The sequence below is a fragment of the Chiloscyllium punctatum genome, chromosome 17 (genome assembly GCF_047496795.1).
Source record: "Chiloscyllium punctatum isolate Juve2018m chromosome 17, sChiPun1.3, whole genome shotgun sequence".
NCBI lineage: Eukaryota > Metazoa > Chordata > Chondrichthyes > Orectolobiformes > Hemiscylliidae > Chiloscyllium > Chiloscyllium punctatum.
The window spans coordinates 90,560,968-90,575,618 of record NC_092755.1 but is presented as its reverse complement, the minus strand read 5'-3'; the positions used below and the strand labels follow the sequence as shown (position 1 = coordinate 90,575,618).

At 47.3% G+C, this 14,651-nt stretch overlaps 1 protein-coding gene across 3 annotated transcripts in view; it reads right to left on the bottom strand.

The window, feature by feature from the left end:
• The window catches only part of kctd10 (potassium channel tetramerization domain containing 10), a 33,766-nt gene extending 25,784 nt beyond the window's left edge, over positions 1-7,982 (bottom strand). The window contains exon 1 of one of the 3 annotated variants that reach the window (XM_072587865.1): positions 7,931-7,982. In XM_072587865.1, coding sequence (XP_072443966.1) covers positions 7,931-7,933 — 3 coding nt within the window. In that variant the 5' untranslated portion in view covers positions 7,934-7,982. Of the gene's footprint in view, positions 1-7,134; positions 7,329-7,930 lie in introns of those variants that run through there. The other 2 variants (XM_072587864.1, XM_072587862.1) reach the window with 2 other exon arrangements.
• Between the last annotated feature and the right edge of the window lie 6,669 nt (positions 7,983-14,651).

The window sequence follows — 14,651 nt, the reverse complement described above, 5'->3', positions numbered from 1 at the left end:
TGTCCCCATCCTCCGAGGTGGTACAGGTCATGGGTTTGGAACATTTCTTGATGAGCTGCTGCAGCACATCATGTGCACAGTACACACTGTGCCAACTGTGCACCGGTGGCCAAGGGGAATAGACTGCTCCTGGATGGTGCCATGTTTGAGTGTAGTTGGAGCCGCACTCTTTCGGAGAAGTGGGGAGTATTTCATCACACTCCTAACATGTGCCTTGAAGGTGGTAGGCAGGCTCTGGGTTCACAGACGATGAGTTCTTCACCACAGAATTTCTAGCCTTTAATCTGTTCCTGAAGCCATAGTATTTATATGGCTGTCCAAGTTCATGTTCTGGTCAATGGTAACTTCCAGGATATTGACAGCAGGGGATTCAGCATTGCTATCCCATTGGAAGTGCAAGAGAAATATTTATTCTTCATTAAAGATGGCCATTGTCTGGCACCTGTGATGTTGCATAATCAGTCAACATGCCCTTTTCTGACCTTCTAATGGAGGGAAGGTCAACTGACGAAGCAACAAAAATGGCAGGGCCCAGGGGACCATCCTGAGAAGCAACTGCAGAGATGTCTGGGTCTGGCGATAATTGACCTTCAACAATCAGAATAATCTTTCTTTGTGTTGGGTACAACTCTAAGCAGTAGAAAGTGAGGACTACAGATGGTGGAGGTCAGAGTCGAAGAGTGTGGTGCTGGAAAAGCACATACAGGCACGCAACAGAGGAGCAGAAGAGTCAACATTTCGGGCATAAGCCCTTCATTAGGCCAAGGTCATGCAAACCCTGGCCTCCTCCACCTCCAAACCCTAACCACTTGACGCCTAGAGGAAGAACGCCTCAGCATCCGACCTTCGGATCCTCCAACCACACAGGATCAATGTTGACTTCACCAGTTTCTTCATTTCCCCTCCCCCCCCTCCACCTTATCCAAGATCCAACTTTCCAACTCAGCATTACCCTCTTGACCTGTCCATCTTCCTTCCCACCTATCTGCTCCATCTTCCTCTCTGACCTATCACCTTCACCAACCTATTGCATTCCCAGCTACCTTCCCCCCAGCCCCACCTATTTCTCTCTCAGCCCCTTTGGGCCACAAGCCTCATTCCTGTGAAGGGCTTACGCTTGAAACGTCGATTCTCCTGCTCCTCGGATGCTGCCTGACCGGCTGTGCTTTTCCAGCACCACACTCTTTGACAACTCCAACCAGCGAAGAGCTTTTCCACAGATTCCTTTTGTATTCAGTTTTGCTGAAGTCCTTCATGCCATGTTCAGTCAAACATTGCCTTGACGTCAGGCCAGTCATTCTCACTTCATCCCTGGAGCTCTGCTCTTTTGGCCACGTTGGGACTGATGCCAAGATGAGGTCAGGGGCACAGTGACCCCAGTAGAACCCAAACAAAGCATCAATGTGCGGGTTATTATTCGATAGTGACACTTTCTGTTACCTTACAGATAGTCGAGAGTAAGGGCTGGTTACTCAGCATTTGGATTCTCCTCCTTCTTCCTTACAGGACACCTGACATTGCTGGGTAGATGCCAGAGCTGGAACTGTTCTGGAACAGCATGGTTAGAGGCTGTGCCAAGCTCTGGAGCGCTGTCTTCAACACTATGCTGGGAATGGTGTCAGGGCCAGTAGCTTTTGCAGTACCCAATGCCTGTAACTGTTTCTTAACATCACGTGGAGTGAGTCAATTTGGATGAAGACAGGCATCAGAGATCCTGGTGACCCCAGGATGGTTCACCCCTGCCTGATGCCAGATGCAATTGCCTCAGCCTCAGTCTTCTCCCCTGATGGGCTAGGATGCCCTATTGGTATGGAAGGGATATTTGACGAGTTCCCTACTCCTCCTGTTAGTTGTTTAATTGACCATCTGCATTCCCAGTTTAGATCTAATAGCTGTCGGATTGTTTAGCTGTCTATAACGTGCTGCTGTCAGTGTCTGGCACAAAGGTAGTCCTGGCTTCATCAGGTTGAATCCTCATTTTTAGGTCTGCCTGGTGCTGAACCTGCTATGCCTTCCTGCATTCTTCATGACCACCCATTCACTTGATGGTAACAGTGGAGTGGAGGATACGTTGGTTCTGAAGGTGCAGCTTGTGGCTGAATGCCCTTAGAACTTAGTGGAGGCCGTTGGTGAGGTGCGAGGTCTGTTTGACATCTATTCCATTTTGTACAGTAACAGTGTGCAACAACACGGTGGATGGGATGTTCAACGTGAAAGCAGGACTTTATATTCCCAAGAACTGTGCAGTGGTCACTCGTACTGTCTCTGTCATGGACGGATGCATCTGCGGCAGGCAGATTGCTGGGAATGGAGATCTAATTTGGCAGCTATGTCTTTTAGCTTGCTCTGTTGTGAGGGTCAAAGTGCAAGTGAGCAGACGTAGTCAGGGATACCAGTCTGGGGCACAGACAGGCGTTTCTGTGGCTGCAAGATAGTCTCCAGGATGGTGTGTTACCTCCCTGGGGTCAAGGTCAAGGTGTCTCTGAGCAGGCACAGGACATACTAAGGGAGGGTGAACAGTCAGAGGTTGTGGTCAACTAATGACAAGGGAGTTAGGTAGAAAGTTTAAAAAAAAAGACCTCTTGGGTTATAATTATAGGATTACTCCCCATGCCATGTGCTTGTAAGGCCAGAAATTAGAAGGCAGTACAGTCCAATACATGGCAAATGAACTGGTGTAGGAGGAAGGGATTCAAATATTTGGAATATTGGATGTGTTCCAGGACAGGTGGAACCAGTACAAGCAGGTCAGGCTGCACCTAAACTGGGGGAGGACCAGCATCCTTGTGGGGAGGTTTGCCAGTGCCACTCGGGAAGATTTAAATTGGTGTGGGGGAAGTGGGAACCAGAGCAGCAGGTCAGGATGGGAGGTTAATAGGATGAACAAGCAGGGTCAGTTTAACGGACAAGGCAGGACTATAAAAAGATGAATCAGTCAGGGAGGAGAAATAATAAGAAGATACTGAAGGACAGGATAGCGTGTACGTCCAAAATTAGAGTTCTTTATACAAATGTACAATGTGTACAGAACAACTAAATGAACTGGCAGCACAGACTGGAATTGGAAACAATGATAATAGTAGCCATTGAGGAGACATGGCTGCAGAATGGTCAGGACTAGGAACTAAACATATCAGGTTTACAAGGTTTACAGGAGGGTTCAAGAAAATGGTAAAGTGGGTGGAATAGCATTACTGATTAGAAACAGAATCACTTCGATTGTGAAAGAGGAAGTAATGAGGGGAAGGTACCCAGAGGAGACCTTGTGTGTGAAACTGAATAACCACAACAGCCATCATATATAGATCACTTAGTAGCAGGTCAGAACTGTTAGACTGTATAAATGCTGAAATTAGACCACAATGTAGCAAAGGCATAGGAACATAGACAGCCAAAAAGGTTCTGAATTTGAGGCGTGTCTGGGATAGTTTCCTACAGCAAATTTCTTGGATAAGGGAACAAGTAATACTGGACCTAGTAATGAGCAGTGAGTCTGATTTAATTAGTAACCTAGCTGTTTATGAACATCTGTCAAGTAACATAATCGCGTGTTATGCAGCATTTATAACAGACAAACAAAGATCAGACTAGAGTTTTGGATTTAAACAAGGCAGATGGATGAGGATGAGGCAGAGACTGCCCGCAGTTAATTGGGAAGCTCTGCTAATAGGTAAAATAACTGAGGAACTATGGAAGGCGTTTAACGAAACATTTAATGCTATTCAGAAACAGCTTGTGCCCACGAGAAGGAAAAGCTCCCCTCCTATGGACATCTGAGGAAGTAAGGGACAGCATAAAATTAAAACAAAGGGCTTATAAGAACAGAAAGAACAGTACCGACCCCACAGAATGTGACAAAGACTCCCAGAGGGCCACAAAGCAGCTTATAATAGCAGCTTAAAAGGATTATGAAAGGAAACTTGCAAAGTACATAAAAGACAATAAGGAGAAATGTTATAGTTACATAAAGGGAAAGCAGCTGGTTAAGAGTAATATTGGCCTACTGAGGGTTAAGAGTGGGGAGACTGACACTGACCATGGGGAAATGATAGACATGTAGAACGATTATTTTGCTTCAGTATTCACAGCAGCAAAAGATGGGAGGTTGCTGGAAGTGCCAAAGAAATTAACAGAGGATCAGGGACAGCGTAAAAATAAAATCAGCTTAAATAATCATTAATTCCATGAATTGCCCCATTATTGAAGAGCGACAAATCCCCAGGACCTGATGGTTTCCATCCACAGGTGTTAAAGGAGGTCAGATAGCACACTGCTGATGCCCTAACCACAGTCTTTCAAAGTTCCCTATATTGAGGTGTTGTACGTCTGGATTGGAAATTCACTCATGTCACTTGCTCTTTAAGAAAGGTGAATTATAGACCAGTTAGCCTAACAACAGGGGTGGGGAAATTGTTGGAGTCTATACACCAAGGTGAGGGTAATTGACCATCCCAAAACATTTCAGTTAATCAGGGAGAATCAACATTAGATTCATGAAGGATAAATGCCTGACAAACCTCAGATTTTTCAAGAAGTGACAAAGGTGGGTGAACATAGGTAAGTCGTTGGATGGGACTTCCACAAAACTTCTGATAAAACTTCCCTCTACAGTAAATGATTAGCTAAGATGGAAGCGTACAGAATTGAAGGCAAATTACTGACATGGATAGGAAACTGGATGAGTGGAATGAACAGAGTTGGAATAATGGGTCAGGACTCAAATGGCAGGATATGACGAGTGGTGCCCTACAGGGATTGGTGTTGGGGCCTCAGTTATTCACAATATTCATTAACAACTTGGACAATGGCATAAAGAAGTCAAATATCCAAATTTGGTGACAATACAAAAATTGGGCAGCATGTAGACAAGTTGATAACAACATAAAATTACTTCCAGGATATTGATAGATTAGGTGAATGGGCAGATGGATTGTAATAGAAGTATGTGTGAGGTTCTCCATTTTGGACCATAGACGAATAGATTCCCTACCCTATTATTCTACACTTCCCCAACTAATGCACCTAACCTCCACCCCTGTACACTACGGGCAATTTAGCATAGCCAATTCACCTAACCTGCACATCTTTGGACTGTGGGAGGAAACCGAAGCACCCGGAGGAAACCCACGGAGACACGGGGCGAATGTGCAAACTCTGCACATCCAAGGCAGGAATCGAACCCAGGTCCCTGGCACTGTGAGGCAGCAATGCCAATCACTAAACCACTGTGCCATAGTCAAGACAGTTAATGGAATACTAGTTTAACATAGAATTATGCCATAGATCAGCCAGGATCTTCCTGAACACAGAGCAGGCTCCAGGGACTGAATAGGCTTCTCCCGTTTACATGCTTTTCCTACCACTCAACCAGCTTGGTCAGTAGTGGTGCTGATGGACATTGAAGTCCCTCATCTACAGTACATTCAGTGGCTTTGCCACCCTTAGTGGTTCTTTCACGTGGTGTTCAATTTGGAGGAGACCGATTCATCAGACAAGGTTGGGGGGGGGGGGGGGGTAAGGTGGTGAACAGTACACAGTTTTGACACAATGTCATGAGACTTCATGGAGCCTGGAGTCAATACCAATGATTGGGACTCCAGGAGCAAATTTCTCTCGTGTATATGACTGCCACCAGACTTGGGCCTGGAGTTACAGATAGATTACAAGAGGTAAAGTAACAGGTAAACCTTCCCTAAAGTATGTTAGTGAATGATTTTTTTTTAATAGCAATTGACAATGGTCTTAAGTTGACCATATTTAAATTCCACTAGCTGTGATTTGAATCTGTCTCCAGGGCATTAGCCTGGGTTTCTGATTATGAGACCAGTGACATTACAATTGTGCCATTTTGCACATCGATGTAAAGCATATAAAGTAAATATGGGATCTGGACCCCCACATCCCTTAAAAGAACCACAAGACAAAATCGTGGTTTCATTACAGACATTTGCCGGTCATGACAACATGAGCTCACTACAACAGCCAATCAGCTTGTTCCAGCTCTTTCCCCATTGCCCCACCAATGGTTGTGCTTCAGCCAGCCCCCACCACATTCACAGGGAGCTCATTCCAGATCCAAATTACGTGTTGTCTGGCTCATCTCAGATTGAACTTTTGGTTGGCAGAGAGTTTAGAAAGTTCCACCATAATTCAGGTGAAGAAACATTTCCCAATGTTAACACTAAAAAGTCTGGCTCTCAACATCAGACTCTTGTTCCAACTCGACCTGCAGAAATCGATTCTTTTGATCTACTCTAACATTTAGAAACAATATAGGGTCTAGAGACATGTGCGGGTGCTATAACTCTCCAGTGTTTAAAACAGTCGAGAGCTGTGTATTTAAGAATTGGTTTGATCCTAGTTTGGATATCAAAAAGTTTCCACAACAATAATATTTGAGAACAGATGACAAAGACAGGTATGAGGAACAAAGCCAACTCTCTTCCTCTCAGTTACAACACTCATGCTGACTCTCCCTGTTTCTCTTCTCCCCATTTCTCTCTTCCCTTCCCACGCTGCACCACTCCTGTCTTTTCCCAATCTTCTTTCCCGTCACCTTCCCCATCTCTCTCCTCTCCCTCACTTTCTCCACCCTCCATCCTCTTTCTGCCCACTATCTCCTACTCCAACCTCACTCTCTCCAGTTTCCCCTTCCCTCTCCACACTAACTTCTGCTCCTTCCCTCCCTGACTGCCTCCCCTCTCCCACCCCCTCACTCGCTCCCCTTTGTCCCCTCTGATCCAACCACTACACCTCATATCTGCCCCCAGCCCATCTATCCAGCCCACTGGTCTCTTTTCCCTCTCCCTCCCTTGGCAACACAAGTTCTGAAGAACTTCAGAACCTCAACCCAAGCTACAAATTTTCTTAAAACTCGCGAAGACGCTCAAGAAGCTTGACACGACTCAACACAAAGCAACCCACTTGACTGGCACCACATCCACAAGCATCCATTCCTTTCACCACCGACGCTCAGTAGCAGTAGTGCCGACTATATACAAGATACACTGCGCAAATCCATCAAAGATTCTCAGACAGCACCTTCCAAACCCACAACCACTTCCATTTAGAAGGACAAGGGCAGCGGATGTATAGGAACACCACCACTTACAAGTTCTGTTTCAAGCCACTCACCATCCTGACTTGGAAATATACCATCGTTCCTTCACTATCACTGGATCAAAATCCTGGAATTCCCTCTGTAATGGTATTGTAGGTAAACCCACAGCAGATGGACTGCAGTGGATCAAGAAGGCAGCTCACCACCACCTCCTCATGGGCAACCCCTTCCCCCAGACACAGGGTCTCTCCTCATCAACTCCCCCCCTGGACCAAAGGTCACTCCGCCCACAACCCTAGGCCCAGGGTCTCTACCCCAAGGCCCAGGGGCAGTCCCACTCAACAGTCATCCCCCATGTCCCCAAAAGCCCAGAGTCCTCCCCCTCTTCTCCCTCCCCCCCTCACACCCACGGTCTGCCTTCCCCCCCCCCCCCCACACACCCACGGTCTGCCTTCCCCCCCCCCAACACTCAGGCTCAGGCTCCCCCTCCTCCTCCCCTCCCCTCCCCTCCCCTCCCCCCAGGCCCCGGGTCGGGCTCCCTCCCCCTCCCCTCCCCTCCCCTCCCCCCAGGCCCCGGGTCGGGCTCCCTCCCCCTCCCCTCCCCTCCCCTCCCCCCCCCCTCCCCTCCCCCCCCCCCCAGGCCCCGGGTCGGGCTCCCTCCCCTCCCCTCCCCTCCCCCCCCCCCCCAGGCCCCGGGTCGGGCTCCCTCCCCTCCGCCTCCCGAACGACATCGAAACTCCCCCACAATTTCAAAAAAATCGGTCCGGGCCCGCGCCGCCTCCCTGACGCGGGAAAACACACGCTCGCACCTTTCGAACGGAGATCAATCCCTGATTAAAGCAACAAACTTCGGGAAGTTTTCACACTCACCATCAATCCCGCCGCCGCCACCACCCCCGCGAGACCTACTTCCGGTCTCTCAGACCACTTCCGCCCTGCACGACGCCTTCCTTGTCGTCACCTCCGCCCCCCTAAAACGCCCGCCATGTTACTCACTTCCGCCCCTCTCTGTGTCACACCAAACCCTGCTCCCTTCCCTGAAAACAACAAATGCTGGAGATCCCAGTGACTCAGGCAGCATCCATAGAGAGAGAGAGAAAGAGAAAAAGTAAAAGTGTCCAATCTAGATGACTCTTGGAGTGATGTGTGGAGGGGCAGCAGCATTTCACCTGTACCTCCTCCAATCTTGCGTATTGTATTCATTGCACCCAATACCCAATGTATTGTGGCCTACAATACATTGGAGAAACCAAAGGCAGACTTGGTGACTTTTTTGAGGAACATTTCTGGTCTGTGTGCAAGCATGACCCCAATCTTTCCATAGCTGGTATTGTAACACAGCATCTTGTTCACATGCCCACATGTCTGCCCTTGGCATGCTACAATGCTCCAGTGAATCACAGCGCAAACTGGGGGAACAACATCTCAACTTCAGACAAGGCACTTTACAACCTCCTGGACTTAATATTGAGTTCAACACCCTCAAACTGTGAACTCACTCCCACTCACCTTTCTTTTAGCTTGTTACATTATGTTAGCTTGTCCTTTCTCCCATTCTTTTCATCCCAGTGGGACTGTCCAGTCTGTCAGTTAGACACACCATTGTTCTGCCATTCTCATATTCCAATCTCTTAATCTGAACTATCAACATCTTTTCTCCACCAGCACCTACACCCACAATCTACCCCTCCCCCAAAACTATAGCATAAATCCTGTCCCCTCCATACTTCAGCTCTGATGAAGTGTCACCTAGACTTGATACATCAGCTTGATCGCTCTCTCTCTCTATGGATGCTATCTGACCCTCTGTGATCCTCAGCACTTTGTTATTTTCAGTACAGATTCCAGCATCTGCAGTAATTTACTCCTACTCCCTTCTCTTTCTTTCTATTTAGTCCATCAAAGGTCATCTACCTAATCCATTAAATATTCCTCTTTCTCCAGATTGCCTCAACTTTCACTTTTTAACTCCTTTCTGACTATTTACCAATGTCTATCTGTTATTTAGTAATTTCAGTAAAACAGCCCTTTGGAGGTGTCCAATCTTCCAATTTTCACCCTCCTCACGCTACTCCTCATCTCGGCTTCCTACCCACTTCACATCTTGTTCGTACATCAACCCCGCAACAACTTGATGAAAATCCAGATACTACAGGATCATTCTGCTCTGTACTGTCATACCTACAGGTGTCTTCTGTCATCAACTTCTATGGCCAGGAGTTTCTTGGGGATATCTCCTTCTGTCATTAGTTCTTTAATCAGTCTGTTCAGACTTATTATAACACACCTCCAGAGCAGGTGCAATTATGAATCTGGATCTCCTGGCTCAGAGATAGGGCATTACCATTGTGCCAAGAGAGCCCTTTGCTCCTGGCCACATCTACTTTTTCAAAGAATCCCTACTTTTTCATAGAATTTCACAGTGTAGAAATAGACACTTCAGTCCAACAGATCCACACCGACCCTCCGAAGAGTAACCCACCCAGACCCATTCCCCTAACCTATATTTACCCCTGACAAATGCACCTAACCTACACATACCTGAACACTATAGGCAAATTAGCATGGCCAATTCACTTAACCTGCACATCTTTGGAGTGTGGAAAGAAACGGAGCACCCAGAGAATGTGCAAACTCCACACGGACAGTCGCCCGAGGATGGAATCGAACCCGGGTCCTGCACTATGAGGCACCAGTGCTAACCACTGAGCCATTGTGCCAGCCCGTGTGTGGCAGCAGCTTGCACGGCTCAGGAGGAGGTCTCTAGGAGCGGAGGAGCACCACACTCTGTAGATGTTAAAGGACTAGATCCATATGTTTGGGTCTGTAAAGCCGGGGCTGGGGTGGAGACAGAGCAGTGCAGGGGATACAGCTCAAATTTCATGGGCTGCTGGGATTTGGATGGAGGGGCAAGATGGGAAGAGATATTTGGGGAGCTGTCTAGGGAGTAGATTATGGAGCACTGATGGTGTCTAGCAGACAGACTGTAAGTGTATGTGAAATGTCATGAGAGACCTAGCATTCCCCCATCCCCGAATCTCACTAATACCCCCTACCCAGGTCTCTGGTTCACCCAGTACATCTCTCCCCACCCACAACCCAGCTTGCCAGAATTCCCATCTCGGACTCTTGCCTTGTTAGGTGGGGTGTCACCTCTTTCACTTCCTCAGAAATGGTCTGGCTAGGTATCAAATCTAAAAATCTCATCCTTTTCTTCAAACCCCTCCTTGGTGTTTTCCCAGTCATGGTATTGTCTGCAATGCCCTGATCATCCCTTTTCAGTTCTTGCTTCCTAGGTTTTATGAGTATAATTGTTCCACCAAAGGTGGTCATGTTTTCAACTGCCTATGCCGGAAGGCTCTGGAATTCTATCTGTAAAACCTGCCTATCTCTCGATCTCTCTCACAGTCTTTCATCTCTTAAGACAGCAGATGGAATTTGAATTCAATAAAAAATGATCTGGAATTAAGAATCTGCTGATGACCACAAAATCATTGTCAATTGTCAGAAAAACCCATCTGGTTGACTAATATCCTTCAGGGAAAGAATTCTGCCATCTTCAGCCAGTCTGGCCTACATATGACTCCAGACCCACAGCAATGCGGTTGACTCTCAATTATCCTCTGAAATGACCGAGCAAGCCACTCAATTGCATCAATCGTTACAAAGTGTCAAGAAAGAGATGAAACCAGACAGGTCACCTGGCTTTAAATGAGGCACTGGAAAAGACAATGGCTCTGTCAACCCTGCAAAGTCCTCTTCAATAACATCTGGCGACAAGACCAACTGGGAGAGCTGTCTCACTGACGAGTCAAACAACAACCTGATATAGTCATACTCATGGAATCATACCTTATAGACAATGACCCAGACCCCACCATCACCATCCCTGGACATGTCTTGTTCCACCGGCAGGACAGACCCAGCCGAGTGGTGTCACAGTGGGGTATACTCAGGAGGGAGTTGCACTGACAGTCCTCAATATGACTCTAGACCCCATGAAGTCTCATGGCTTCAGGTTAAAAGCGGGCAAGGAAACCTGCTGATAACCACATACTGTCTTTCCTCTGCTGATGAATTGGTACTCATCCATATTGAACAATATTTAGGGGAAGAGCTGAGGAAGCCTATGGCACAAAATGTGGGTGGAGCATTTCAATGTCCATAACCAAGAGTGGCTCGGCAGTAGTACTACTGATTGAGCTGGTCGGGTCCTAAAGGACATAGCTGCTATCCATCGTGTTGCGTGGCACTATCATCATGTTAAATGCGACAGACTTCAAACAGATCTAGCACTTCAACACCAGGCATCCATGAGATGATGTTGGCCATCAATGGCAGCAGAATTGTACTCCAGCATAATCTGTAACCTCATGGCCCAGCATATCCCCCACTCAACCATTACCATCAAGCCAGGGGATCAATCCTGGTTCAATGGATAGTGCAGCCAGGTATGCTAGGAGCAGCATCAGGCATACCTGAAAATAAATTACTTGTGTGCCAAACAGCATAAGCAGCAATGCATAGAGTCATAGAGATGTACAGCATGGAAACAGACCCTTCGGTCCAACCCGTCCATGCCGACCAGATATCCCAACCCAATCTAGTCCCACCTGCCAGCACCCGGCCCATATCCCTCCAAACCCTTCCTATTCATATACCCATCTAAATGCCTCTTAAATTTTGCAATTGTACCAGCCTCCATCACTTCCTCTGGCAGCTCATTCCATACACATATCACCCTCTGCGTGAAAACGTTGCCCCTTAGGTCTCTTATATATCTTTCTCCCCCCTCACCCTAAACCTATCCCTTCTAGTTCTGGACTCCCCGACCCCAAAGAAAAGACTTTGCCTATTTACCCTATCGATGCTCCTCATAATTTTGTAAACCTCTATAAGGTCACCCCTCAGCCTCCGACGCTCAAGGGAAAACAGCCCCAGCCTGTTCAGCCTCTCCCTGTAGCTCAAATCCTCCAACCCTGGCAACATTCTTGTAAATCTTTTCTGAACCCTTTCAAGTTTCACAACATCTTTCCAATTGGAAGGAGACCAGAATTGCATGTAATATTCCAACAGTGGCCTAACCAATGCCCTGTACAGCTGCAACCTGACCTCCCAACTCCTATACTCAATATTCTGACCAAGAAAGGAAAGCATACCAAACGCCTTCTTCACTATCCTACCTACCTGCGACTCCACTTTCAAGGAGCTATGAACCTGCACTCCAAGGTCCCTTTGTTCAGCAACACTCCTGAGGACCTTACCATTAAGTGTATAAATCCTGCTAAGATTTGCTTTCCCAAAATGCAGCACCTTGCATTTATCAGAATTAAATTCCACCTGCCACTTCTCAGCTCATTGGCCCATCTGGTCAAGATCCTGTTGTAATGTGAGGTAACCCTCTTCGCTGTCCAATACACCTCCAATTTTGGTGTCATCTGCAAACTTACTGTATCTCTTATGCTTGCATCCAAATCATTTATGTAAATGACAAAAAGTATAGGACCTAGCACCGATCCTTGTGGCACTCCACTGGTTACAGGCCTCCAGTCTGAAAAACAACCCTCCACCACCATCCTCTGTCTTCTACCTTTGAGCCAGTTCTGTATCCAAATGGCTAGTTCTCCCTGTATTCCATGAGATCTAACCTTGCTAATCAGTCTCCCATGGGGAACCTTGTCAAATGCCTTACTGAAGTCCACATAGATCACACCTACTATGCTGCCCTCATCAATCCTCTTTGCTACGTCTTCAAAAAACTCAATCAAGTTTGTGAGACATGATTTCCCACACACGAAGTCATGATGATAGGGCTAAGTGCTCCCACAATCAATGGATCAGACCTAAACACTGCATGTCCTGTCATGTCCAGTTGTGAATCGTGGTGGACAATTAAACAACTCACGGGAGGAGGAGACTCCACAAATAAACTCAATCTCAATGATGGAAGAGCACATCAGTGCAATAGATAAGGCTGAAACATTCACAGCAATCTTCAGCCAGAAGTGCCGAGTGGATGATGCATCGCAGTCTCCTCCAGTGGTCCCCAGCATTACAGAGACCATCTTCAGCCAATTTGATTCACTCCATGTGATATCAAAATGTGTCTGAAAACATTGGATACTACAACGGCTAACAACGTTCGGTCAAATGACTTGTGTTCAAGAACTTGCTGCTGCCATATCGAAGCTGTTCCAGTGTAGTTACAACACTGGCATCTACCTGATAATGTGGAAGATTGCCCAGGTAGTTCCTCTACACAAAAAGCAGGACAAATCCAACCCAGCCAACTACTGCCCCATCAGTCTATTCTTGATCATTGGTAAAGTGATGGAAGGTGTCATCAACTGTTCCAGCAAGCAGCACCTGCTCAGCAATAACCTGCTCAGTGATGCCCAGTTTGGGTTCTGCCGGGGCCATTTAGCTCCCGGTCTCATTACAGCCTTGGTTCAAACATGGACAAAAGAGCTGAATTCCAGAGGCGATGTGAGATGTTAAGGCTGCATTTGAATGAATGTGACATCAAGGAGCACTAGCAAAACTGTAATCAACGGGGTATCAGGGGGAAAACTGGTTGGTGTGATACCTGGCACCTCCACATCACAGCTACCATTGACAAAGGCTGTTGGAGGTCAGTCATCTCAGCTCCAGGACATCCCTGCAGGAGTTCCTCAGGTTAGTGTCCTAGGCCCAACCATCTTCAGCTCCTTCATCAACGACCTTCCCTCCAACATAAGGTCAGACGTGAGGATATTTGCTGATGATTGCACAATGTTCAGCACCATTCACAACTCCTCAGTTACTGAAGTAGTCCATGTTCAAATGTAACAAGATCTGGACAATATCCAGACTTGGGCTGACAAGTGGCATGTGTCATTTGTGCCACACAAATGCCAGGCTATGACCATCCCCAATCTGCCCACTGCCTCTTGACATTCAATGGTGTCACCATCACTGAATCCCCCATTATCAACATCCTTGAGGTTACATTGACCAGAAACTCAACTAGACTGACCACATAAACAGTGTGGCTACAAGAGCAGGTCAGAGGCCAGGAATACTCCTGCGAGTCACTCATGGCCTGACTCCCCAAAGCCTGTCCACCATCTGAAGGTTGGAATGCAGATGCAGCAGGCAGTGAGGAACATTAATGGCATGCTCTCCATCATAGTAAGAGGATTTGAGTAGGAATAAGGATGTCTTGCTGCAGTTAAACAGGGTCAAGCGTGTGGTGCTGGAAAAGCACAGCAGGTTAGGCAGCATCCAAGGAGCAGGAGAATTGATGTTTCGGGTATAAGCCCTTCATCAGGAATGAGGCTTGTGGGCCAGGGCTGAGAGATAAATGGGAGGGGGGTGAGGCTGGGGGAAGGTAACTGGGAAAGCTAGAGGTGGATGAAGGTGAGGGAGAAGCTGATAGGTCAGAGAGGAAGGCAGATAGATGGGAAAGATGATGGACAGGTCAAGAGGGGGTGCCAAGGCTTGGGACTGGGATAAGGTGAGCGCAGGGGATATGAGGAAACTGGTGAAATCCACATTGGTGCTGTATGGTTGGAGGGTCCCAAGGCAGAAGATGAGGCATTCTTCCTCCAGG